We start from the raw sequence: 24225 nt of genomic DNA, 5'->3' as shown, positions 1-24225 counted from the left end.
TGCACGGTGCTCAGCGCAGCGATGGCATAGGAAGGTCCCATCCCACACACTGGTGACAGAGCCACAGACCCAGAGGAGGCTGTTGATAGCCATAAGCGTGATGGGAAAGAGAAGAAGGATTAACTATCTTGTTTTCTCGAAATATCAACTTCACGTTAGATCAAACACAGAACAAAGGGGTTGGTTTTCTCTGAATCGTATCCCAGCTACAGCTTATTTAAACAATGGTCCTGCAGGTTGTGTTTGTCTTGGATGGCGGTTTGTTTTCCTGCGGTGCTGCTCGTTAACAATGCATACGGTGTACGGGATGGCGTAGGAATGTGGTCCTGCCCTGGAGAACTTCCAATACAGCATCATTGGGAAGAGTTGTGAAGGAGTCTGGTTAAATATCCTGCGATTTCTGATGGTAAGAGTGGTGATTTCAGTTCAGTGTTTGAAACACGTTCTGTCACAGCATAGATAGAACCTTCCTCCTTGGGTTACCTCCCTGGACTGATGAGTCTATGCTTTGTGCTGTTTGTTCGGTGGGTTTAGTACATGTCCTGGGCTTCTGGTTTCAGAGGAGTTATAACAGCTTTTCCTCTCTTGCAGAGCGTTTACCATGCCTCTGGGAACGTTCTTCCTTCCTGTTCTCTGTTTCCTGGGAGCGGCAATCCCGAGGGGACTGCAGTACGTCACGTTCTCGCGCAATGCTACGAAATTCCTCCACCTGTCCATGGATTTGGAGTCTGGCACCATTTACCTGGGGGCTACCAACTTTCTCTTCCAGCTGACATCTGACCTGCTGATGAAGAATGTGGTTCAAACCGGGCCGGTTCTGGACAGTAAAGATTGCCTCCCCCCAGTCTCGAGGCTGGAGTGCCCTCAGGCACACCACACTGACAATCACAACAAGCTGCTGCTGGTGAACGCGGTGCAGAAGGAGCTCATCGTGTGCGGCAGCGTGCACCAGGGAATCTGTGAGAAGAGGAGCCTCGCGTCCATCGACCACGTCCTCTTCCGACCGGAGAGCCCTGGCGACACTCAGTACGTTGCTGCCAACGACCCCAATATCACCACCGTGGGACTCGTGGCCTACTCGAAGGATGAGGTCCCCTTGCTCTTTGTGGGACGAGGGTACACGAGCCGAGGAGTCGGAGGGGGGATTCCTCCCATCACTACCCGAAACCTCAGGGCCCACGGTGGGGATATCCAAGCAACAGACTCTCACTCCATTTTCTCCTATGAAGAAACAGCTAAACTGGCCGTGGGCCGGCTCTCCGAGTACAACCACCATTTCATTAAATCCTTCACGTATCGTTCCAGCGTCTATTTCCTCTTCTACCGCCGGGACCTCAAGTCTCAGTCGCGCGAGTACAAGACCTACATCTCGCGGATCTGCCTGGATGACTCCCATTATTACTCCTATGTGGAGCTACCCCTGCTGTGCCAGAGCAAAGCCAATACCTACAGCCTCCTGCAAGCAGCCTACGTCACCCGGCCGGGGAAGGACCTGGCCCAGGGGCAGCTGGACACTGACGGAGAAGTGCTGTTTGCAGCCTTCTCTGCCTGGCAGGCTTCTTCTGGCAAACTGAGCGAGGAGTCTGCGCTCTGCATCTATGCGATGGAGGAGGTGGATCGCCTGACCAACTGGACTAGGGATGTGTGCTACATGAGGGACGGGAAGTCAGAAGAAGGCACAGAAGTGGCATACATTGAATACGATGTCAGTTCCAACTGCGTCCAGCTGCCAGCGGTAAGTTGCTTTGCACCTTTGCCAGGGTAAAGAAAAGTCTGCAGTGTATTCTTTGGGTTGCTTTGTGTTCCTGGAGTAAGTCCATTTCCCACAGACGTGTGATGAAATCTGCATGGGTTAAAACCCTCTGGGCTCACCGTTTCTTTGCTGCTGCAGCAAGGCGATGCAAGAACCGTTGCTTCCAATTCAGGTCTGTCTCGTCCCTGCTGCAGGGACACGTGGGCAGGGTTGCTGGCAAAGGGAGGCACGCTGTGCGTGGCAATGGGGAAGGCATCTGGTGTGTGCTGAAGCTACAGTCACGTTGTTCTTAATATCTTCATGTCCTGGTCTGTGCTGCAGGGAAAGAAAGGAGAGAATGTGTGTGAGCAGTTGTGGGTTAGGGAGGGGAGTTAAAGGGGTGTGCTGTTGCTTAGGGTGAGGTGCATCTTGCAACACCTTCTTACAAAGGGCGTAAGTAAAAGAAAGAGTCAACAGAATCCTGACTTCTTGTAGATTTCATTAGTCCTGCAAAATGTGCCCAAGGAAAGCTTTTTCCCGACCTGGTTCTTCTCCAGAGCAGTAAGAAAATGATTATCCTCTGCACAGACAAAACTTTTAAATTCTACAGCAAAGGCATGACGGGATGTTGAAGGATAAAAATGTGAACTGAAACTTGGCTGTGACCCTGAATCCTTGCAGTTTGTCAGCCACGCTGGCTGGTGCCATGACACTGGGGACAGTGACACAGACATAGACCAGCAGTGTTCTCCGGGGCCAGTGCTGGGTGCAGTGTCCCGGCGTGAGGCTCCATGCTTGTGAGTAACCTGTTTTCACCGAGGGCATTGCTGGTCCCTAGCAGAACAGCATGTTTTCTCGTCTTCCTTCTCCAGAACAGGCTGTCCAGATACCTTCCTCTTCCCAGCCTCCTGCAAAGTGGTACCGCAGAGTTATGGAAATCTCTGGAATTGGATGTGCGATCCAAAACCAGTTTTGAAATTATGGTTTTCCGTTTGGCAGCTAAAGCAGACTGTAGAATACTTGTGGGACAGCAGAAGGGTAAAGAGCTGACTCGGAGCAGGACAAATGTAAGGTCAGGAGGGATATGTAAGAGCTGGGAAGCGAGAGACTGCCTGGGACTCGATGTCCTGCCTTCACTGTCTCTTAGCCATGTCCCATCTGTCCCCTGCAGGCCAGCATGAAAGGAATTGTCACGGGTTTAGGGCAGTTTGGCGGAGTTGATGTCAAAGTGGGGTGAGCAGCTTAGAAAATCCTTCATTCAGCAGGATGTGGAGTCCCCGTGCACCATACGATCTGGTGGGGAAGTGGGTGCACGGGGTGGGAGAAGAAGCCAGTTTTTGCTGCGTGATTCCTGGCGCGCGATCGCAGGGTCCCAGCTGCACAGCTTGGCGCTAGCGGGCTGACTAAACTATAGCATCTTATTAACAAGTGTGGCCAATGATATGTAAATGCCCTAACAAACTTTATCCTTCCCCATTCAGTACCCGGTAGCGGTTGTCGTTAAGATTGCATCTAACAACACGCGAGGGGCTGTGCCAGCTCCAGCCCGCTCCATTCAGGGCTGAGTGGAAGCGGCTGTCAATGAACATTTTATGCAGGAGCGGTTTTAACTCAGTTTCAATAGCGGCAGCTTGTGCTTTATATGAGAATAATGCTAATTAATTTCATGTTTTTCTGCCTCCAAACCAGCCTGTGCACAAGGTGTGCCCTTTTCCCCAGTTAGCGCTGCCTCCTTATTTTTAGGGCAACAGGAGAGGCTGACACTGAGTTTTACAGTACAGTCTCTTCAACTGGAAAAATGCTCATTTCTATAAGAATTTCAGAACTATATTTTGTAAGAATTTCAGAACCAGCTCATTTGTTCTAGTTTGCTGGTGATCTGAAAGTATATACAGTTTTCCAATAGTCTCAGGATGCAGACTATGTAGATGCTGTTAGTGCCTTGATAACTGGGCATGCGAAACAGGTTCCTGCAAGGCTTGACAAGGCTCCCTGTCTTCTCTGGGTGTAGTTTTCAAGATATGCAACTTGTCCTTTCGCACCGAGCTTTCAGTCCTCGCCATGCATCGATACAGGTTTGTCCCATCGTCACTTCTCACGCATGAGATGTAGGAAGCACACACCAAAATTCACGACAGCAGCTTCACTCTGGGCACTCCAGACGTGCTGCGTCACGGTAGGATGCTGGGCAATCCCTGTATTGTCTTTTCTGCTGCACTGCCAAGATGTTATTCGCTGAAAACAATTCAGAGAGCTTCTATGTAAATTTATATAAGCACTTTATACAATTATCATGGTCTTAATCCCGTGGCATGGAACAAGTTTCAGCTCTTGACTGTGATTAACTGTGCTGCAGACGGTCCTGGTGAGGCCGTGGGCAGGCTGTGCCAGCACTGGGGAAGCTCGCACAAGTCACGTTGTTATATAGCAGATAACTGCGATGTGTGAAGTGACATGCCCTTGGCATCACACGTGGGCAGCAGCAGTGCTGAGCACAAACGGGCTGCAACTATTTCTGCCTTGTATCCGTTTTTTTTAAGCACACTTTGTAAAAATCAGCCTCAAGGAGTGGGGTTGTTAGGCTCCAACATTTGTCTAAATTGGTACAAAGCTTTCAAAAGATACCTAGAGTCCCATTCGAAATAAAGGCTTGATGCTTTTGTGTGTGGAAATTTGGATATGGCTCTCTTCCTATTAAAGCTTACAGGGACTGGACAACTGGAGAAATAAAATCTTGAAAGTAGCAGGAGGTGATTGGAAGAAGCTTAAGAATCGAGCAACAGAGGTGATGAGAAAAATATGTCACCAAAAACAAATGGTAGCTTAGAGGAGGGGAAAAGCTAACGATTATTAAAAGTCACAACCTACTCTGAGGCTTTAAGTCAGAGCCTCACACCTAGTATGCAGAAAATTGGTTGAATTAGTGTTTGAAAGGGAGGCAATAAAACATCAGAACCCAAGGGGTGCTGGTCTAACTAGCATGGTTTCCTGGGTGGCACTGCCGCGTCACACCTCTGCTTACCTGTTACGATAGTAATGCACTTGGGAATGAACACAAGTCAGCAGGCTACATATCTTACTGTGGAATTTCCATAGACTTTGTCAAAAGCTCGTGATCGTTTTTATTTTCTTCTGCAAGCAGTCAAGTTTTTAGAAATACAGAAATAAACTAAAATTGGAGGAGAATAGAATGACCCACGATGGGGCCAGCTCCTCTGCCTGGTGCCAGGCGGGTTTGTTATTTAGGGGGGAAAAAAAACAGAAGCGTAATGGAATATCTTCTTTCTGCACATGCAAATAGTAAATAAGTTGGCACATACAACCAGTAAATAAGTTGGCAGCTCTTATTCTCTTTCCTTTAGAATTCAGTACCAGACGGTTTGGTCAGGCTGGGAGGGAGCTAACTGGAACAGAAGGCTGACTGTTTTTGCACAGTGCCGTGGAGTTAATTTTCAGTAATCTAACATAGCTCGGAAGAATTGAAGCAGTGTGCGGAGATGACTTGTTTTGTCTTTTTGTGGGTCTGTATCTAGCTGCATGTACCCTGCAGGTTTTATGTGTAAGATCTTTGGAGCAGGCTGTGTTCCTGCCTGTATTTACGTACGTCCTGATACTTGGGGAGTCTACTTCAGACCTGAAATTTGTGGGTAATACAACAAAACGGTGCTAACTGTTGGCAGTGCTTCTGACTAGGCAGTTGGTTCCCTTTTGCACCAGAACCAGCAATTCTCAAGCTGTGCATTTCTGAAAAATACAAGTCTTCCCCAAAGTTGTCATGGCAGTGTATAGCAGTAATGCTTTTTGGAGAACTTTTTAAAGTTGACTATTTAGTAGAGTTTTGATGCATTTCATTACCGATGTGTTCGTTATGCTGAATGGACTTAGCTGAAGTGTCTGCAGGATTCTGTAAAGGTACAAACAGCCAATGTACCTAAACTAATTATTAGAAGTTGTTTTCTACTCTTAGTCAAAGCTAAATTCACTGCTGGGGCATCTGTTGGAGGAATTTGGGTGGAAAAGGATGGTGAGAAGTGTGAAATGTGATAATGTTCCTTGGTTTTCTTTTGTACTGATTTCCCTGTTTTTTTTCTCTCCCCCAAAAGGACACCCTGTATGCATACCCCTGTGGCTCTGACCACACTCCCAGCCCCATGGCCAGCCGGGTACCCTTGGAAGCAGCCCCCCTCCTGGAGAAAACAGATGCCCGACTGACAGCTGTGGCGGTGAATGTGGAAGATGGCCACACCATCGTATTTCTGGGAGACAGCAGAGGGAGACTGCACAAGGTATGATCTGGATGCAACAGGAAGCAAAGAGGGTAAAACAGATCAGGGATGCTCAGGCGGAGGGGGCAGGAAAAGCAGCTTCACTTGTCCACCAATTCCTTGCCTACTAAAGTTCATTACTATCAGACGGTCTCTTCTCACACCGTCTGCACTGACCACTGAGAATGTAAATGCCCCAAAACAGTTGTCATACTGCCTTTGGTTACGTCTGCAGTGAGCCAGCATCAGGGCTGGCGCATCTGATGCGGCTGCTGCAGGTATTGCTGGGCACATGCTTCGCGCTGCCGAAGTCATTGCACTGAGATTTTGGTATGAGGTTGAAATCCTTGCACACAGTCCTGGTTCCAGCTGACATTAGACGTGTCTCCCACTCCTATTCTGATACTTTGCCTGCATACCACTGTGACTCTCTTGCAGATGTACTTAGGAGCAATGGGAGATGCACATATATACGCTTCTTTACCTATCCAATTAAACAGCGTGGTGAGTGGAGACCTGCTGTTCGACCAGCTGCAGGAGAACCTCTTCGTCATGACCCAGTCAATGGTAAGAGCAATTAAATCCCTTTCACGGAGGCCTTGAAAGAATGTGAGGTCCAGACAAACTGCTGAAAAGAGTGATGAAGGAGGCAGAGGAATGGTGTGTATAACTAGATGTGTGCTGGGTAGCAGCTGCCTGCCAGCCTGGCTTACAGGGCTGGGGCCTGGCCTTCTGCAAAAGCCTGTAGGAAGGATGGAGGAAGTCTTGTTACCTTAAACCACGGCCCGTTTGCACATGTGTTTCCATAAATTGGTCAGGCTGACTTGTATCAGTTGTATCGGCAGTGATGGCATGATAAGTCTTGCAGATGAGCTCAAGCTGTGTAAGGAACCATGCAAGGCACCTTTCCATCTTCTGTCTTCTGTAGTTCTCTTTGTGCCTGGTGGCAGCAGGAGGAGAAGAGGCATTGTGATTTCTCAGGCTGCTGGTACACACTGGTGTCTGCTGAGTAGAAAATCCAGCTATGGATACATTATTTGGGAGGATTTGTACAACACTCAGATCAGCTTCTTGAGGAAGAAAGAAAAGGATCCTCCTAGCAAAAGGAAGGCAACCCTTGAGTTACTCTGTCTGAAGGAAAGAACAAATTAAAAATGAGAGTGTGCTGGAAAACCACTGCTTCCCTTTACCCACCCCCGCCATGTGCATTTTGAGATACTCAAATTTTGCAACACTTCAAAGGAGGAGTTGAAATCTGTGGGTGGAAGAAGATTAGGGAAATCTGAAGTATATCCTTAAAAGTAATTATTCTGTCAGTTACAAAAAAATGCAAATTACTCGATATACTTAGCAAAAGCAATAGGTCAAGGATTAAGAGAGATTTTAAAGTAACTGAGAGCATGCTAGCTGAAGTGTAGTATCTGATTAAAGAGAAAGCAGGAGGCTGAAATCAGCAAGAATAGTAGTTAAAGCAGAAGTGTGCTGCAAGTCTAGCGTACCGCAGGCAGCACAAGGTTTTGTTCCACATCAGTCAGGCATCTTGTCCGCTCCTAGTCAGAATGATAGATCTGCCAGGTAGAGCTGGGCAATAGGGCAGGTGCTATTGCTATCAGAGGCCTTTATATAGATGACTACATAAAGTCATCGATTGCAAGAATTGTCACGGGTAATGCTACAGCAATGCACTGTGTGTTTCATTGTCTCAGTAGAGATTGATGTTCAAGTGTACTTTGTCAACGTATAAAACAGGAATCCAGATGGGCTCTGGAAATGTCTTCCTTTTTTATTTAGTTTTATGCAGTGTTGGGAATTAGCATGAGTTTCAGTGAGTATGTCAACAATGGGACTTGCTAACTAGGTGAAGAAGCCATAGACCGGGGGCCTGCTTTTTGTGTGCTGTGTTTTCATAGATTTCTTTCTCCAGGTGGTAAAGGTTCCCATACTGGAGTGTTCTCTCTACTTGGACTGCGAATCCTGTCTGGCACTGAAAGATCCTTACTGTGGCTGGTGTGTCCTTCAGGGACGGTAAGACAGATCCCTGCTCACCTGCAAGGTTTTTGGAGGACCAGTGTTTAGGGATTATCTCCACTTACTCTCTTCCTTATGTCTGTGTCTCCATATATGTCTGCCTGTCTGGATTTATTTTATTTTTATCCCCTTCATGGGTTATGTTTGGCCCACAAATTCACTCTGCCTCCCTAAAACACCACTACCAGTCACAGTTGCACATGGGTGTTTGTCAGTTGCTTTTTGGTCTTGGGTCACAGCTCACGATGCTCCTGTCTAGTGGATTTCAGCCTGGTTTTAGTCTGACTGCAGCGCAAACTGCCTTATTTCACTTAGCTCTTCTTCTGGTGTCACTTTTGTGTTCCGTATTTTTTCACTTCTTGCTCCCCTACAGATGTTGCTTAACGAGATGTGGTTTATTCCAGCACGTCTGTCTGCTTGCTGGCTCTGTCTCCCTACAGAACGCCTCAGGAACTGGTTTATGGCCCTTGAAGCCCAACAAGTACCTACCCATCTGTACACACTGGCAACAGTTCCACCTTCATTATGGAAGGTGGTGGGAGGCTGCAACTTCCGTGGCTTGTGTAGCAGCTTTCCTGAGACTCTAGCAAGGCTTCAGAGAGCTAGTGTCAGCTTGGCAGTTGAACATGTGTCCTGCTAGGGCTGTGCAGATCTCTCACAGGGCTTGTTGCTATTTCTCTGCAGGTGCAGCCGTCGCTCTGAGTGCTTGCGGTCCAGGCTGAGTGAGCAGTGGCTCTGGAGCTTTAACTCTACACAGCAGTGTCTCTTTGTCCAGTCACTAACTCCAGCCAATATCAGCAGAGAGGAAAAGAGAAATGTGAGCAATGATGATTCTCTGTGACATTCGAGCATGTAGAAAGTCCCCTGCAAACTTTGAGAGGCCACAAGTCTTCCTGTTGCTTTCAGTAGGGATTACTGAGTCGCTGTGCCTCGCACATCTGCCTCGCATAAGGAACTGAAGTTGGCTGTCCCAGGAAATATATATATTTTTTCCTATAAATCTAAATGTTCTTATCTGCTAATAGAAAGTTACTAGGTATTCTGGAGTATTTAATGGCTGCTTGGGTGAGGTCCTTCCTTGGCTTGATATCTATAAGGCACCCCTGTCTGTGGGTTCAGAGTGTTTCTGACGCTTTCTGTCAGGAAGATCTACAAGGAGCTACCCAAAGTTATGGCTTCAGTCTGGCATCAGCTGGCAGAAAAGCTAAGGTACTGCAGTGTTTTGAAGGCTGGCATTGTGTCAGGAGGTGGCAAGAATCTGTCTTCTAGAGACTTGAGCAAAGGAGGGAAATTGCTAATTGCTTGGTGGATGCCAAGTTGCGTTTGGGAATGGCAAGAGATGAACAGAGCAGAAAGCCCTAGAAGGTATTGTAGGAAAATGGGTGTGTATATAGATAGCTGCTTTATAGGGCTCTTGCTTTGAAAAAGTAGAGCCAGAAAATTTGATGAAATAGAAGAATGTGTTTAGAGAGCAAGATATTTACTGGATGTTATTGAATTGGCAGATATTTCTGGCTATCTCGGACTTACCTTCTCTACATGAGGAAGAATTCTACTCGTGTTACTTTGAAGATTATGAAAGCCCAGCAGTTCTGACAGAGTCAGGAATCATGTGTCCTTCGCCAGATCCCAGCCAAGCACCAACCTTGCCAGCAGGAGCAGGTCAGTGAAACTCTTTAAATGGAGCGTGTTAGCTCAGATAACATTGTCAAGAGAAAGTACGTTTTGGGTCCGTCAGAGTGCCAGGATTAACAGACATGAATGTACATGGTCTGTCAGCAGGTGTTCATTTCATTCTGTCATAATATCTGTTTGCTTGCTACTTGTGTGTCACACACATCCTGTGCTATTCTGGGCTGTTGCCAGATTCCGATGCCAAATTCTGGTAGTTGGAAAGGAGATCCTTCTTGAAGGGTTGTATGCAAATCTGAATATGGTCTAAAATGTACTCTAGAGTGGTGGCTGGCTTGGCAGCTTTTATCATAAATCTGGAGAGAGGACTCTTAAACGCTGCCTTTTTCTTTTTTTTTTTTTCACCAAATAAAATGCAAACCTTTTCAAATCCACATATTAATGGGAGAAGGAAGTACCTGTAAAGGAAGGCAAGAAGAAACCCACAGCCCTTAAAAAGATTAGAAATGAATCCACAATGCAGTAAAACCTCAGAAAATACACAGCTTTCTATTACTGTGAACAATAACTGGCTAAATATTGCTAATTGGCCACTCTGAAGCACCTGGAAAGTTCTCAGTTTGTAGCCTGTGCATTGGATTTTGCCCAGCCTGTCAGTGTCAGCTTTGATGAGCTGATCTCTTCAGAGAAATTGTTCATCTAAATTAAAAGGCAGGTGCCGCCTGGGAAGCATTCCATATAATGCACCTAAATAGCTAAACAGATTTACAATACGAGTATGCAGCTGGCTAATAGGTCTGAAACAATCTCCATGGACGTAATGTGACAGCAGAACCCAGCTAGCTGAGTTGTTCAAACTGAAACGCCTTGATTTTTCAGTATTCGTCTGTTGGTTTTCACACTGCCTGGCATGAACCACCCAGGTCTCCACTCAGGGTGGTCAGGCACAGAGAGGGGAAGGCTTCATGCACTACCACTGTGGGCAGAGTGAGCAGGGTTGGCTTCCCCATTTGGATCTGCAAATGTTGACTTGAATTTAAACTGGAAATGTCAGCATAGGTAAAGCCACAATCAAGTTTTCACTATTAAGTGCTTTACCTATGTTATTTTAATGTTGCTTCTCTGAAGCTGAGCAAATTACTTCTATTTTCTAGCTTAAACTTATTCCTGGACGGTTGTATCCATTTGATCTCATCTGTCATTCTGCTTCTGGAGCTCTTTTCCCAGTCAGTGAACTATGGTCAGGCCTTCTTAGCACAGAGTTTTGCTGTGTGAACTGTGCCAACCTTCTCTTCATTTTCTTTCATTACTCAGGCTCTGAGCTCATTCTCTCTCTCTCCTCACTGTCTTTCTAGCCCTTCTTTGCAGCACTTTCGTGTCGTACTAAGATGAATCAGAAGCTGGTAACCAGAATCATACACTGTTTTCTAAATGAGGTCTCATTAGGGCCTCATGCACTGGTACTTTCCCATTCCTGTTTAAAATGCTTTTCCCAATTCAGTAAAATGTTTGCCTTCTTTCAGCTTTGATTTAAAGGTTGCGTACCAGCTCATCTGTCATTTTAAGCTGATGAGCTCCACATTGGTAGCAGAAGTCTTGCTCTTAACTTGCAAGTGCTCAGCCTTGTCTTCTCTACTGCTGAACAGCATCATTGGCAGTCATGGGAAGTAGTGGGCTTTTTGGATAAAGGACTGTTTCTAAATATGGTGTCATAACCCTGAAATCCTGGGAGGTGTTAGCCCTTCCACCACTGCCAGATGCAGTCACCTTTCTAACAACGGGGGGAGTTGGTGGTACTGAAGTGACTCCTGCCTTCAGCTGCGTCTGATACCCACCTTTTCTCCTAATCCTGGGGTTGCATACACACCTCATCACTTGTTTTACTAGCATAATGTCTCACTTGTCATCCTATCAGGAACCAAGTTTAGGCCTGACTGATCCTCCACCAGGCAGGATAGCTATTTTGCTGTATTCCAAACTTTCGCAAATGAATCTTGCTTGCAAAAGGAGGTCTGAACCCTGTGAGAGGAACGATGGGCAAGCTTCTTATTACCTACTTTTATAGCAAATTGTCTTGGAGAAATTGCAGCGCCTAGAGTTCAGCAGAGCATGCAATATGCTGCTATTATTTAGAGTCCTAGCGCTCAATTTTAGGGTTGAGGGCATCTGTCTGGAACGAGATTAACTGGCTTCTTTAGTAGTCATATGCAAACCATCTTTGGGCTCATGCTATCAGCTGTAGTTAGTTATGACCATCTCTGCAGTTATTTGGTCTATAAGAAAGCAATGATAATCTCTTTCCCAAAGAGAGTCTGGCTGTCCTGAAGCTTGTACTTAACATGAGACCTAGGTTTAAAGCAAATAAGCCTTCAGTCATTGCAAGTGAGATTAGAAGTCTTGTAAACTCCTTCACTGACTCACTTCTCAGTCTGGACATAAAACAAAGATCTCAAGGTGATAGCAGTACGTGAAGTGTGCGCTGGTTCTAAGAGTTGGGTTTTAGAGTCGTAGAATGGTGAGGAAAGGAAGAGAAGGTTGGCCTATTTAGGGCCAGAAAAATTCTTCGTGTCTGAAAAATTTAGAAAAGATGTTAATTACTGAATAAATTTCACAAGAACGTGGGTTGAAGCCCTTTACTTCTGGCAGGCAAGAAGAGTCAAAAAATACGTAATTTTGTCGGTATTTAATCATAGAATCATATGTTTTCCTTTGGATGACATGAGTTTTCCCTTGAATGACAAAGGATGTCAGTCAGCTTTGAGCCTGGAATGTCACTTCTTCCTCTAATACGTGATACGTGGAGGTGATGGCGGAGTGCAGACAAAACACTGATGATAGATGGCAAATGAAGATGGAGGGATCTTCAGAGCCATCTTCCTTCCCCTGGGTTGGCAAGAGCTATCATAAACTACTCCTGAGCAACTTGTCCAGCCAGTTTTTAGTGTCCATAGGATAATCTAGTGATTGAGATGCTGGCAGCATGGAAGGGAATCTGTCTCCAGGTGTCTTCCCTAAAGCATGCTCTGTCTTTTAACAGTATGGCAGTCTTACAGTGGCTCCATTTCTAAGAAATTTTTATTTTCGCTTTCAGATCATGTCACCATAAAGCTCGTAGTGCGTTTCCATGACATCTTCATTGCTTCTGTGGACTTCTCTTTCTATGACTGTGCTGCAGTGGCCCTGCTATGGAAATCAGCACCGTGAGCATCTGCTTTTTCTTGTCTGTAGTTATAGGGAGGGTGGCTGTCCTGTCCTGAGTCATCTTAGCAGCTGCTTTTCTACCACTCTTCCAGGTGCCAGAAATGTGTGAGCAGTCCCTGGGGATGTAACTGGTGCATCCAGCAGCACCTCTGCACCCACAAGGCAGCCTGCGAGGAAGGAATCATTATCTACAATGAAAGGGTATGTCTCCTCAGTCCGTCAGGGGTGAAGCAGCCTCTTGTGAAACATTGCTATGGGGTGTAATATGGAGTGTTTTTCTTCCTTGGGTTTTATTCTGCATTTTTCTTATTTCTTTCCTCTCGCCCCACTATGTTGTTTTTCTCTAGGCCCAGCTGCCAACTTCAAGCGTGTTTCCTTCTTCAGCAGCTCCCCTCACCAAATCCTCTACCATAGCCCCTGTGGTGGCCACAAAACCTATCACTCCCCCTGTGCGTGTGGTACTGAGCACTGCGTCCCCCACAGAGCCCAACCATGTCACGCCCTCTGCAGCCTCGGATTCAATGACTGAGCCTACAGAAACCTTCAGCTACACGTCCTCAACTCTTTCAACCGAAGCAGCATCTCTCCAGGCTGTCACAGAAGCCCCCCTGCCACCACCAGCAGACAAACCTGCTGTCACTCTGCCAGACACAACTTCTCCTGCTGCCTCTGTCCTCACCAGTCCGTCCAAAAACGGGGATCACGCAGCCCTGCCCACTGTAGGGCCAGCCACTGCCCAGGAGCTGTGGCACACCGACCCACCCACCACTGCAATAGCTACTCCTCTGCTCACAACTGCACCAGCAGTAACACCTTCCCCTCACATCACCAGCTTCAGGTGGCCTCCAAATTCTTTTCCTACCACCGAAGCCCTGACATCTGCCATTCCATCTCCCCAGCCCCCCAGCGAGGTGCCAGGGGAGACTGCTGTCTCTGATGACTCTCCTGGTTTGCTGGGAACCGAAATTCCTGCTTCAGAGCTCCCCCCGTCAGCTCCCCCGGACTGGCTGCTGGGGGAAGACACGGAGCTCCAGGACACGGAGGACTGGATGGATTTGCTGCAGGCTGAGAATGACACGTCTCCCTTCTCTGCTTCCACTCTTCTGTCGGGTGATGGCGATTCTTCAGAGAGGGATGTCCCTGACTTACCCAGGATCCTCCACCCTGACCTTGACTATCAGTATGATGCCCCTGGGTTTTGGGAGGAGGTAGGTTGCTGGACTTCAGAGTCTGCATTTTAAGGCTGTAATGCTTTGAAATTTTGATATATATTTCTGATCTAATATTTCAGCACATAGGAGAGGTAGTGGTCTTGGAGAAAGTAGCAGGTGACTGCTGTAAATGCAGGGTGAGAAGTGGCAGCCTGAGGAAGAAAAACGTGTGGGAGATTCTCAGGTCTTGTAGAAAAGCTGCTGGCCTGAAGGTGGCAGCTGCTGGCCTGAAGGTGGCAGCTGCTGTGATGTCCAGCATATTCACAGCTTTCTGCTGTTCACCACTTTGGGCTTGTGCATTGCTTTCCTGTAACTCATAGTAAAGAAGCACTGATGTTTCTTTGCCCAGGCAGGGCTTTATTTTTCTGTTTGCCTATTGTTTTCTCTGATATCCTCTATCAGAGGTATGAAAGCTTCTCTCTCTAAAGATGTGTTTGTTTTCAGAATGAAGAGTTTAGCTGGGGTCCTGGTGCGTGTCCCTGTGTGCAGGGAATCCAGGGATCTTCGCTGTTTCCAGTCAATGTGGCAAGGAAGATAACCCTGCTAGGAAAGAACTTCCACCTCTACCAGGTAGTTAGCTGCTATTTCACGTCAGCATTGACAAAATGTGTTAGTGCAGGGCACTGCTTGGGCAATCTGTCCGCTGGACTGCTACAAATAATTCTAACAGTTGTGAGGCTGCTGAGGTTTTTCCTGTTTTCTAGCAGAAATAGCCAGAGGAGTGACAGACTTCTGTGAATAACAAATTAGGTAGCTGGATTTACTGGTAGGTAGGAGGGCATGCAGAGAAAGGGAGGCTACAGGTGTGCACCAACCTGCTGCAGAAATCTGCACATATTTGGATTAAGTTGCACCTGTGCTACACTGTAGATGGTAGTTCTTGGAGTAACTTCCTGCTGAATCTCTGCTGGGTGTTTTTGTCTCCACAAGCTAAAGATAAGTCATCTGTTCCCTTTCCTTTCTGGCCTGGTACTATTGATGTGGTGGCTATTCTTGTCGTACCTGAAGCCTCCACAATGGGGAAAACCGGCCCTTGAAAGCTTCATTCTCTGGGTGTGTCTCTGATAAAAATTCTTTGCTTCTTAAGACAGAAGGCTGATTTAGTAACCTTTTACAAACAACCGCCACAGAACATGCAGCCCACAGACTAATTGTTACTTTATATGTTAAACCTGATATATTTCTCTGCTCAGAGCAGCAGAGCTAGTTACAGATGCGTATCCTTTTTTTTGACAGAACGTGCCCAAGCAACTCAATGGAAGGTTTACAGGAGAGAGAAGAAAAATACACTTAGTGTTTTTGAGGTGCACCGCCTCAGTCTGTGTACTCAACTCTTTGTTTCTGAGCTAGTGTTTCAGAGTTATATAGGCATAACCTCACATTCCCACTGTTTTTTCTTTAATTCTTCCTCCTGTGGAGACTTGTTCCCACACTGACATACATGTGGTGCTCCCTTCTACGTGTTTGTTTTGTGTTGGTTTGATTCTTTTTGTACATGGAGACAGTAACAGTGTAGAGAGCCTTCAAATACAGCATAGAATTGGAATAACAAAGAGAATGACTGGAGCACGCTGCCTGCACAGTGAGAGGCTTGGTAAAAGGCACTGAATTGGAGTGGCAGGAGCCTGCTGTCATGTAGCAGGAAGCTCCACATGATTAAGAAATGGTGCTGTATAAATCTTCTCCTCTGTAGGACCAGCAGTGGGACTATGAGTGTGTCCTGAATTTGGAGGGGAGGACAATGGTGATGGATGCTTATGTGGAAGGGGAAGAAACAAACCAGTCCCTGTGTTATATCACCTGCCAGCTGAACCAGGTGAGTGCTTGGGATGTGTGATGCCATTTCACAGGTTGCAGTGGTACTGGCTTTGCTCAGCTCGTTTATCTGACAGGCTAGGAGGCAAGCTCTCTGGGGAAAAGAGCATATTTTGCTAAAATATTTATACAGTATTTAGCACTATGGGGCTCTGTGGTGGTGCTGCCTGGCAGTACTGGTATTTCAGCTTGCAGAAGGATTGTGCAGCCTGAGCCCCGAGATCTGTTGCTGCATTTGATGTGGCACAGAATGGTGCTGGCTCAGAATCACCACTCGTTGCAACCTGCCAGGACACTGCAGCCTCCGCTATAGCTTGAGCCTCTGCTGCGTGCAGTTTCTGGGTCGTGACTTCCGCAGCGGTGGTTCTTTTGTGAAAAGAAAAATGCTATTAATGCCAATTTTTTTTCTTGGTGGTAGAGGCTAGCCTGTGGATTCTAAGAATAACAGGTGCAATCAATCAAAACAGCAATTTACATTTCTGGATTGTGTGTAGATTTTTCCATATGGCAAGATTTGCAAGCAGGGGTGATATTTTTAGTTCGCAATCTCATATAGTCAAGGGAGAAGGAACAACATAGGCTTTTGCACACACAAGCCATGCAGACCAATTATAATGCTACATCTTCAGCTCAGCTGAAATTGCAGAAATGCCAGCTTGAGCAGTTTTTTGAGCAGGTGGCTTGTAATTAGAAATCAGACATTTCAGAATGCGTTTAGAAAGTTAGACAATTATTGGCACGAGCACACACTTGTTTTCAACGTTCTTCCTGGTGAACCAATGTCAGCTGCTCTTTCTAGAGCAAAATGGTGCCTGAGTGAGCCAGCGAGGACAGGTCTGTGCTGCCACTGCCTGAGCAACGCTGCCTCGACTGCATTCACAGGACACATTGGCAGGCTGTGCCTGCCGGTGCTCTATGCAAGATGGATGTTGATTTTGTTTTTGTTTTTGCAACCTATTTAGCTGGCTTGTTTGTGCCTCCATTAAGTCCTTTGCTTTGATGGTCTTTGTCTTCGCAGTACAGCTATGCAGCACCTCAACTCGAATTCAACGCTGTGGTATTTGTGCAGAGGCGACAACACCTTCGAGTGGACAGTGCTGCAGATCTCCACGGTAGGAATGCAACTCTGCAGAGACAGCAAGTGGGATAAAAGGGAATCAAGGAATCCTCAGCTTAGGCTTTTTGCATCTGTAGTAGTTCTATCACAGGGGGACTGAGGAAAACGTACAGCCTCGGTTCTATCAGTTCTCACAGAGAAGGGAGGTGGAGGGGATTCTTTGTAAAACGCCAAGTGCTGGGATATTCTGTGCCTTAGGGGCTGTTTTCAGATGCCTCTGAATGTTTCTCTTTTGCAGTGACTTTTTACAACTGCTCCGTGGGACACACCGATTGTAGCCGCTGCCAAACAGCTGACTCGAAGTACAACTGTGTGTGGTGTGGAGGCAGCAACCCCAGCTGCATCTTCAGGGGCTCCTGCAAGGAAGAGATAGAAGACCTGTGTCCAGCACCGCTCATTCACTCTGTGAGTAACCCGCTCACTAGTGTACTGCACCTGGGGCAAGGAGGGCTGCATTCTCCAGTTGAAACCAGAGGTCTGTGAACTCAGAGTGAACAGTGCAGCTCAGCAGGACATTGGCCATCTGAAGAGCAAGATAATCCTATTCTGCTCTGATCTCTCAGTGGTGTGAGGATGCTAGACTTGTGCTGGGCTTTCATTGTACTCATAAAGACCATTGGGGAAAGATGCATTTGTATGTCATGTGAGCTGAAACTGGCATGCCAGAAGGAGCTGAGTCATTCAGAAGCTGGAAAGGGTCCGCAGGTTGGATCCCCCAACTGTTCTGAGCCAGAGCCTGAACCAGGTTGGCCCAACTGAGCCTGGGGTAAAGGAGGGCAAAACCTAATGATAATGACACAGCAGGGATGTGAAAGGCATGACAGGTTACTGGGATTAATTATTTTTGTCTGTTTATTTTAAATGTTTCTTGCTAACTGCCACATGACAAGTGTCTGTAGCCATGTGTCCCTTTTGCTGTCAGCTTGTCCTCCCTCCAGTGGCACACAACGTCCATGTGCTGCATCTTGTCGTAGTTCACCTTGGATGCTGCTGAGGGACAGAGCTTTGAAGTTTGTGCAGCATGTGATTCATTGTCGTACTGATGCTGAGAGGGTAATGGTGCTTGCTGCTTCAACACCAGTAACATTTATCAGCTTGTGCGTTCCCACTCTTCGGTAGAGATGCACTGTGGAGTGGTCAGCATGGTGATGAGAAGGCAAAGAAGGGCAGTCCTTGCCTGTACAAGTCTATAGTGGACTCGTACCCTCTGGGGAACTGCTGGCAGTGATGAGGTATAGGAAAGAAAGCTCTGATTGTGGTGTTCTTTATGGCCTTTCTTCTGAGGATGCAACCTGGTACTAGTCCCAGTCACCAAAGGGAATCCATAGCAATGGCCAGGCCAGGCAGAGTTTGCAATGGGGCAGTTGTGAAGGGCCCGGTGCTGTAGATCAGTTACCAGGCTGAGGAGGTCTGAGATACTGTGACATTTACACGTGCGCGGGTGTCTTTGCAGGTGTACCCCCTGTCTGGACCAGTGGAAGGTGGCACTAGAATCACCATCACTGGCTCAAACCTCGGGCAGAAACATCAAGACATTGCAGAAACTGTCACTGTTGCAGGAATTCCTTGTGCCGTAGATGCTCAAGAGTATGAGATCTCTAGCAGGTAGAGTATCTGTGAACCTTCTCCCAGAGACAGGCACTGGCTTTTCCCTTGGCTGCTGACACCAGGCTGAGGTTTCGTTGCCTTTGCTGTAGCAGGTATCGAGCCTTGCCCATTCCCCAGGGAGTGCCCCCGAGTAAGGTCGCTGTCTGATTAGTTATTCCTCAGGCAGTGACCTTGGGGAGATAAGTTTGTGTACAAGGCAACGACCAAACAGTGCCGCTGTATACTGAACACAGCTAGCCAGCTCAGGGAGTCACGGGCTCAGTTGCGGTTTCGTGGGTGTCTCTGTCACAGCTTTCTTTCAGTAATGCACAGGACATGGCTTGTTGTAAGTGTCACTGCCAGGGAAATATCCTGGCCTTGTTAACGCAGGATGAGGATGGGGATGCGTGGTTGGAGGTGCAGCACAGTTCCTTGCCTCTGCTTGAGCAGGCGTGCCCCAAGGTGTTTTCCTTCACTTGCTAGCCAGACCTCCACCTCCCAGGAACAAGTCCAAGGAAAGGACCCTCTTAGCCAGGGACTGACAGGGGAGTCCTGCTGGGCCCTGTGCCATGCTTTGTTGGCTAGCAGGGCCTGGCAGCTCATGGTGCCTGTAAAAGTAGTGGCTACAAAGAGGATGAGAAGGGGCAAGAGTTCCTGCTGAATCCAGTTAATGTCGGTGATAAAGAGAATTGGGTAGTTGTGTGTCTGGTCAGGGAAGGACCATGTAACACTCAAGTGTAGTCAGGTGTTCAGAGGTGTGACTGGAACAGCTAGGAAGCAAAGAAATAAATATTTGAACAGTTGGCCTGTGGCAGGGCAGGTAGGTGGGAGCCTTGGACAAGGGAGGCAGAGGAGCCAAGCAACCAGCAGGAGATGAGGAGAGAAGAGCAGAGCAATTGTGAGTAACCTCTCATCAGAGCTATCACAAACCCATTTGTCCATTCCATGGTAGCAGTAGCTGTAGCACCCTTCCCCTGGGAGCAAGGTAAGATCCTGCTGGGAAGTGGCCTGCTGTGTTGAGCAGTGTTGTCCTGTCTGTGCTGCTTGTTTGTCTGGATCCATCTGCTTTCTGTTTTCATCCTAGAATTAGAGCGTAATCTTTCTTGGGTAGCACTGTCTTTGTTCTGTATGTCACCTGGCATCCCAAGGTCCTAGCTTGGGACTGGCTCCCTGCCAGTCCCTTCAAATTTCTGAGCCTTTTTGGTTGGGGGCATATAGCTGTGAACCTGGAACCCACTCCTGAGCAAGACCCAGACAAAATTAATCTCTTACTGCGTAGAGAATCTGGCAAAAGCCTGCTGCAGAGCAAAGTTTTTCTCAGAGTAAATCAGTGCTCAAACAGGGCAGCAAGGAATCCTACGTTAGAAGTATAACCTGATTTTTTTTGCATTGTCAGCATCTCCCATACCAAATTACGGCTGGAAAAGGGACTGGGAAGAATGGGTGGTGCACACAGGGAGAGCTGGCAGATCCCAGAGGCTGCTGGCTGAAGACCAGCTAGACCTACAGCCTTGAGTTTTGTTTCTGCATCAGGCACAGTGCTAATGTGTAGATTGAGGTCACTCCAGATGTGACTGGTTTGATCACTCTGGACTGTAGCAGAGTTCTTGGCCTCTTCGTGCATCTGATACAGTGGGCTTCCTCCTGTCTGTCCCTGAAGAAGTGATCTTGGATAGAACGGGCCCCTTTGGAACTGCCCCCTGCTTTTTTCTGCTGCACCTAAACTAGCTTTTAAAGGAGTTTTTCCATGTTCAGTGGTATGTTCTGAGCACGTGATAAGGCTGAAAGAGAAGGGAGCTGTGGTTGCTAGGTGGTTTTAGAACATGATGCAAAGGATACAGCTCGTTTTCTCTTCTGTGCTGTGACGCTGTTCTTGGATTGTCCTGCAGTATCGTGTGTGTCACTGGCGGGAGCTGGACGGAGAGATTTGGGCACGTGGTGGTGGAAGTGCCTGGAGGAGGACGTGGAGTTTCTGGGCATATTTTCACCTATCAGGTAATGTGGCTGTTGCTTCTTTTATACCTCTCCCTATTCTTCCGGTATTTCTGCTAAAGAGCTGCCAATTGCATGAACTTCTAGATCTCTATCAGAAACTTGGTTCTGGTGTTTTTATCCAATTTATCTGGTCTTTTAGTTCTGTTTTCTTTGTTTTTCTTCCCTACTGCTAAGATTATAAGAACAGACATACTGGGTTGTACGAAGGATTCTGTAGTCTAGTGTTTTTGTTCTGTTTTGTTTTTTGACAGTGGCAACTTGAATACTTAAAGAGGAAAAATACTAGGTACTTCTCTGATTTGGAGATTTTTATTGGTGACTTAGCATACTGTTAAGACTTATAACCTTCCTTTTATTAATTTGCAAATTGCTGCTTGAAAAGTTTTTACTTCTGACCTTCAGCAGCTGGTGGCAGTAAGTCCGGTGTATGGAGAAGCTTCTTATTATTTTTAAACACCTTTCGTAAACACCTTTCTGATAAATTGTTGATATCTTAAACACAGCACCTATGAAATATTTAAGTAATTTTAAGATAGCATTACTCACATTTCAACCTTGCTCTACAACTTACAGTTGTATTTGCCAAGTTGCACGTCTCCCATTTCCCTTGGGAAGAGGAAAGATGTCTGAAAAGTCTTAGGCTATTACATTTTGGCTGTATAAAACCATTTTGTATATTGGATTGTGCTTGTTATTGCTCTTTGTTTTGGTTCTGTTATCACCATTTGAGGCAGGGTGATTAGAACTGCATACTTACATTCAAGATGCGAGTGCAACAGGAATTTGTACTATCATATAATTTTTTTTAGTTCTCAGTTCCCTTCCCAGGAATTCATAATGCTTGGTGTGTTTTTATTGGGCTCTGTGCTTACAGAGTTGTTATAGGCGCTAAAGCACTCCTGAATGGGCAGTAGCTATATCAAAGCTCACAACTGGGCTGGCTTCATTGTTGTAGTCTTTCTGCTCCTTCTCATTTTATGTATCTTGCTTATCATTTATCAGTAGCGACTTACTTGTGCCACTCTGTTGCCTGGTTCCTCTATTTTTTTTTCTGCACCTCCTGGGACTAAGTCATCGTTACTGTGAATAATTTATCAAATTTCATTTCTCCTTTCCAGGTGACCTAACAGCATGTTTAGCAGCTCAGGCCTTAAGACAAATTCTTAAGGCTCCCTGCTGGTAATCTCTTCATCTACTAGACAAACAGACAATTTACTTGCTGCCTTGTATTTCCTAACTTGAGTTATTAATCCAGTTACTGATCTGAACAATCCCTTTGAACTGTTAATCCTAGGGTTTGTGTGTGAGGCTCACAGCTCTGCTGTCTGCAGCATCTGTCTGCCTCTTGCATTGTGGAAAGACAAGTCTCTGATTCGCATTTCTTGCTAGTGTGGTTGATCCCTCATCTCTTGGTGCCATTTCATAGCAAGGTAGCAGCCGGAGCCTAGCTGATAACTGCATGTGACTGGGAATCTATAGCTTGTGTTTTCAGAGCACCGGAGATCACTGCTACTTTCTTTCCTTGCCTTATTTTGTGAGGTGTTCTGGTCACTCATCTCTTTTTTTTTTTTTTTTTTTTTTTTTCCCCTTCTAGAACCCGGAGCTGAAATCCATTGTTCCAACTCAGGGCCCCAAAGCAGGAGGAACCTGCCTTACCCTTCTGGGCTCAAAGCTGCTGACTGGACATCCTAGTGAGATCAGCGTCCTGCTTGGAGACCTCCCTTGCCGCATGTAAGATCAGAGCCTGCTGTGCTGTGCTGGCTGTGCACTGCCCCAAGTCTGCCCCAGAGCCCTGCAGGGTTTTCACCATTAAATTTAGGAAAATATGGGAACAGGTTCACAGGCTGTCAGCAAGGAGCAAGGCATAGCACTATAGAACCTGTCTCTGCAGTGGCTGTATTTAATCCTTTGTTCTCTTTTTTGTCTCTCCAAGCCTCTCTGAGATGACAGAGGATCAGTTGGCATGTCAGACGAGTCCCAGCAATGTGTCTGCAGAGCTACCAGTCACTATCAAGTATGGGGACCAGGAGCGGAGGCTGGAAGGATCCCTCTTTAGATATACTCTGGATCCCAACATCACTTTTGCAGAGCCACCTAAAAGCTTTCTCAGGTACAAAGACTGAGTGCTTGCACCATCCCCGATGCTGTGTGCCATGACAGGCAGGTGCTACAGCACCAGTGGCATCTGTTTGTTGAGCTGCACTCTGGAAAAAGCCAGGCTGGTAGGAATGGGCATAAACGGAAGGGTGGGAGCATGGGCATGACAGAGCTAATGAATAATAGGTGCGTGAGACTGGCTGCTTTTCTCTTCCAGCGGAGGGAGAGTGCTCAGAGTTCACGGATACAACTTGGATGTTGTACAGAGACCGAAGATTCGAGTTACAGTCTCTCCATCTGAACGCCGGCGTCGAGGAGTGGGGCGATGGCGCAGAATAATCCCAGATACCGAGTGCCCTGAGGGTTCTCTGTGCAGCATCCAGCAGGTAGCGTGGCAAAGTGCTCAATGGAGCTGAGGGTTCATAAGGGCTGGTGTGTTGTGCTGCAAAGGTGGACTTTCTGTCCCTAGGGCTTCTGGACCCCTTGCTGTTATCTGCTCAGTTCTCACCAACTAACAGTCTTGGCCAAACGGAAGCGATCTCTGCCAGGCTGAAAGGTTAAGCACTTTCACAAACATTTGCATGAGTTGGGTTTGCCTCTGCTTAGAGATGTGCGGGGCTTGTGATAGGAGACAAACAGCAGAGCAGCAGCGTGGAGATAAAGAAATCTGCAGTTGAGCCAGAGAGCTTGTCTAGCTCAGTATGTCCATGCTCCAGACTTTCTTTTTGCATAGTTCAGGTCTGTCTTTAGAGCTCCTGGGCTCTTTCACTCTGAGATATAAAACCAGGCAGAGTTCAGTGAAATGACCAATTCCACCAGCATTTTTCTGTTCTCCGGATGTCAGCGTCCTGAGATGAGTCACTGCTCAGGTCTTGATCTGACCATCAAAACTGCAGAGTTTGCAGCAGAATTTGCAGAGTTAGAGGGTATTTGGTAGCCAAAGTACAACAAGGGTTTGCATTCGTAGTGCAAACAATGGAGGGCTTCCTGTACATAAACTTGGAGGCCTTGTCTTTGTTTTTTAATCTCCCAGTGTGCTGTGAGGTAATCATCTGACATTTCATCTGGCATTCTGAGAGATGTGGTGAGGATGATGCTCTTCATATTCTTATGCATATATGAAAACTGCTCTATGTAGGAATTTTTTTCTATGTTAAATCCCTTCCAGGTTTCTGTCTTAAAGATGTGGAGCTGAATATGCTCCTGGAGGACATGCGCTACTAAAGGCTGTTTTTCCCAATGTTCTTAAGAAGGCATTTGTGGCTGTGAATTCCTCTGGGGGAGAGGAAAAAAATGACTAATGCTCTCATCACATGTATAAAACATATGTAATCCAGCAAGGGACACTTCTTTCACAGAAGCATTCAGGTTAGGAAGTCTGCAGTGCCTTGAAGGTCTTTGGTCCCCTTCTGTCAGAGCAGGGAGATCTAAAGTTGATGCTGCTCCAGATTTTGCTGCTGTGGGAACGTTGGAGCTGATTTCCACTGCTGAAACCTAGGTACCTGCAGCAAAACCAGTGCTCTGAAGACTTTCTTTAGAGGAACA

The 24225-nt window shown here is 46.8% G+C and overlaps 1 protein-coding gene across 1 annotated transcript in view; it reads left to right on the top strand.

The window, feature by feature from the left end:
• The first annotated feature begins 601 nt into the window (after positions 1 to 601).
• The window catches only part of PLXNB1 (plexin B1), a 34355-nt gene continuing 10731 nt past the window's right edge, over positions 602 to 24225 (top strand). The window contains exons 1-18 of the mRNA XM_035546952.1: positions 602 to 1735; positions 5836 to 6018; positions 6436 to 6564; positions 7922 to 8022; positions 8710 to 8842; positions 9531 to 9687; positions 12749 to 12857; positions 12951 to 13059; positions 13206 to 14070; positions 14521 to 14639; positions 15763 to 15885; positions 16903 to 16996; positions 17240 to 17406; positions 18455 to 18606; positions 20478 to 20583; positions 22178 to 22314; positions 22517 to 22693; positions 22898 to 23066. Coding sequence (XP_035402845.1) covers positions 602 to 1735; positions 5836 to 6018; positions 6436 to 6564; positions 7922 to 8022; positions 8710 to 8842; positions 9531 to 9687; positions 12749 to 12857; positions 12951 to 13059; positions 13206 to 14070; positions 14521 to 14639; positions 15763 to 15885; positions 16903 to 16996; positions 17240 to 17406; positions 18455 to 18606; positions 20478 to 20583; positions 22178 to 22314; positions 22517 to 22693; positions 22898 to 23066 — 4164 coding nt within the window. The remainder of the gene's footprint in view (positions 1736 to 5835; positions 6019 to 6435; positions 6565 to 7921; positions 8023 to 8709; positions 8843 to 9530; positions 9688 to 12748; positions 12858 to 12950; positions 13060 to 13205; positions 14071 to 14520; positions 14640 to 15762; positions 15886 to 16902; positions 16997 to 17239; positions 17407 to 18454; positions 18607 to 20477; positions 20584 to 22177; positions 22315 to 22516; positions 22694 to 22897; positions 23067 to 24225) is intronic.

Source organism: Cygnus atratus, chromosome 10 (genome assembly GCF_013377495.2).
Source record: "Cygnus atratus isolate AKBS03 ecotype Queensland, Australia chromosome 10, CAtr_DNAZoo_HiC_assembly, whole genome shotgun sequence".
NCBI classification, from domain to species: domain Eukaryota; kingdom Metazoa; phylum Chordata; class Aves; order Anseriformes; family Anatidae; genus Cygnus; species Cygnus atratus.
The sequence above is the reverse complement of the archived record's forward strand: the minus strand, read 5'-3'. Positions and strand labels throughout refer to the sequence as shown.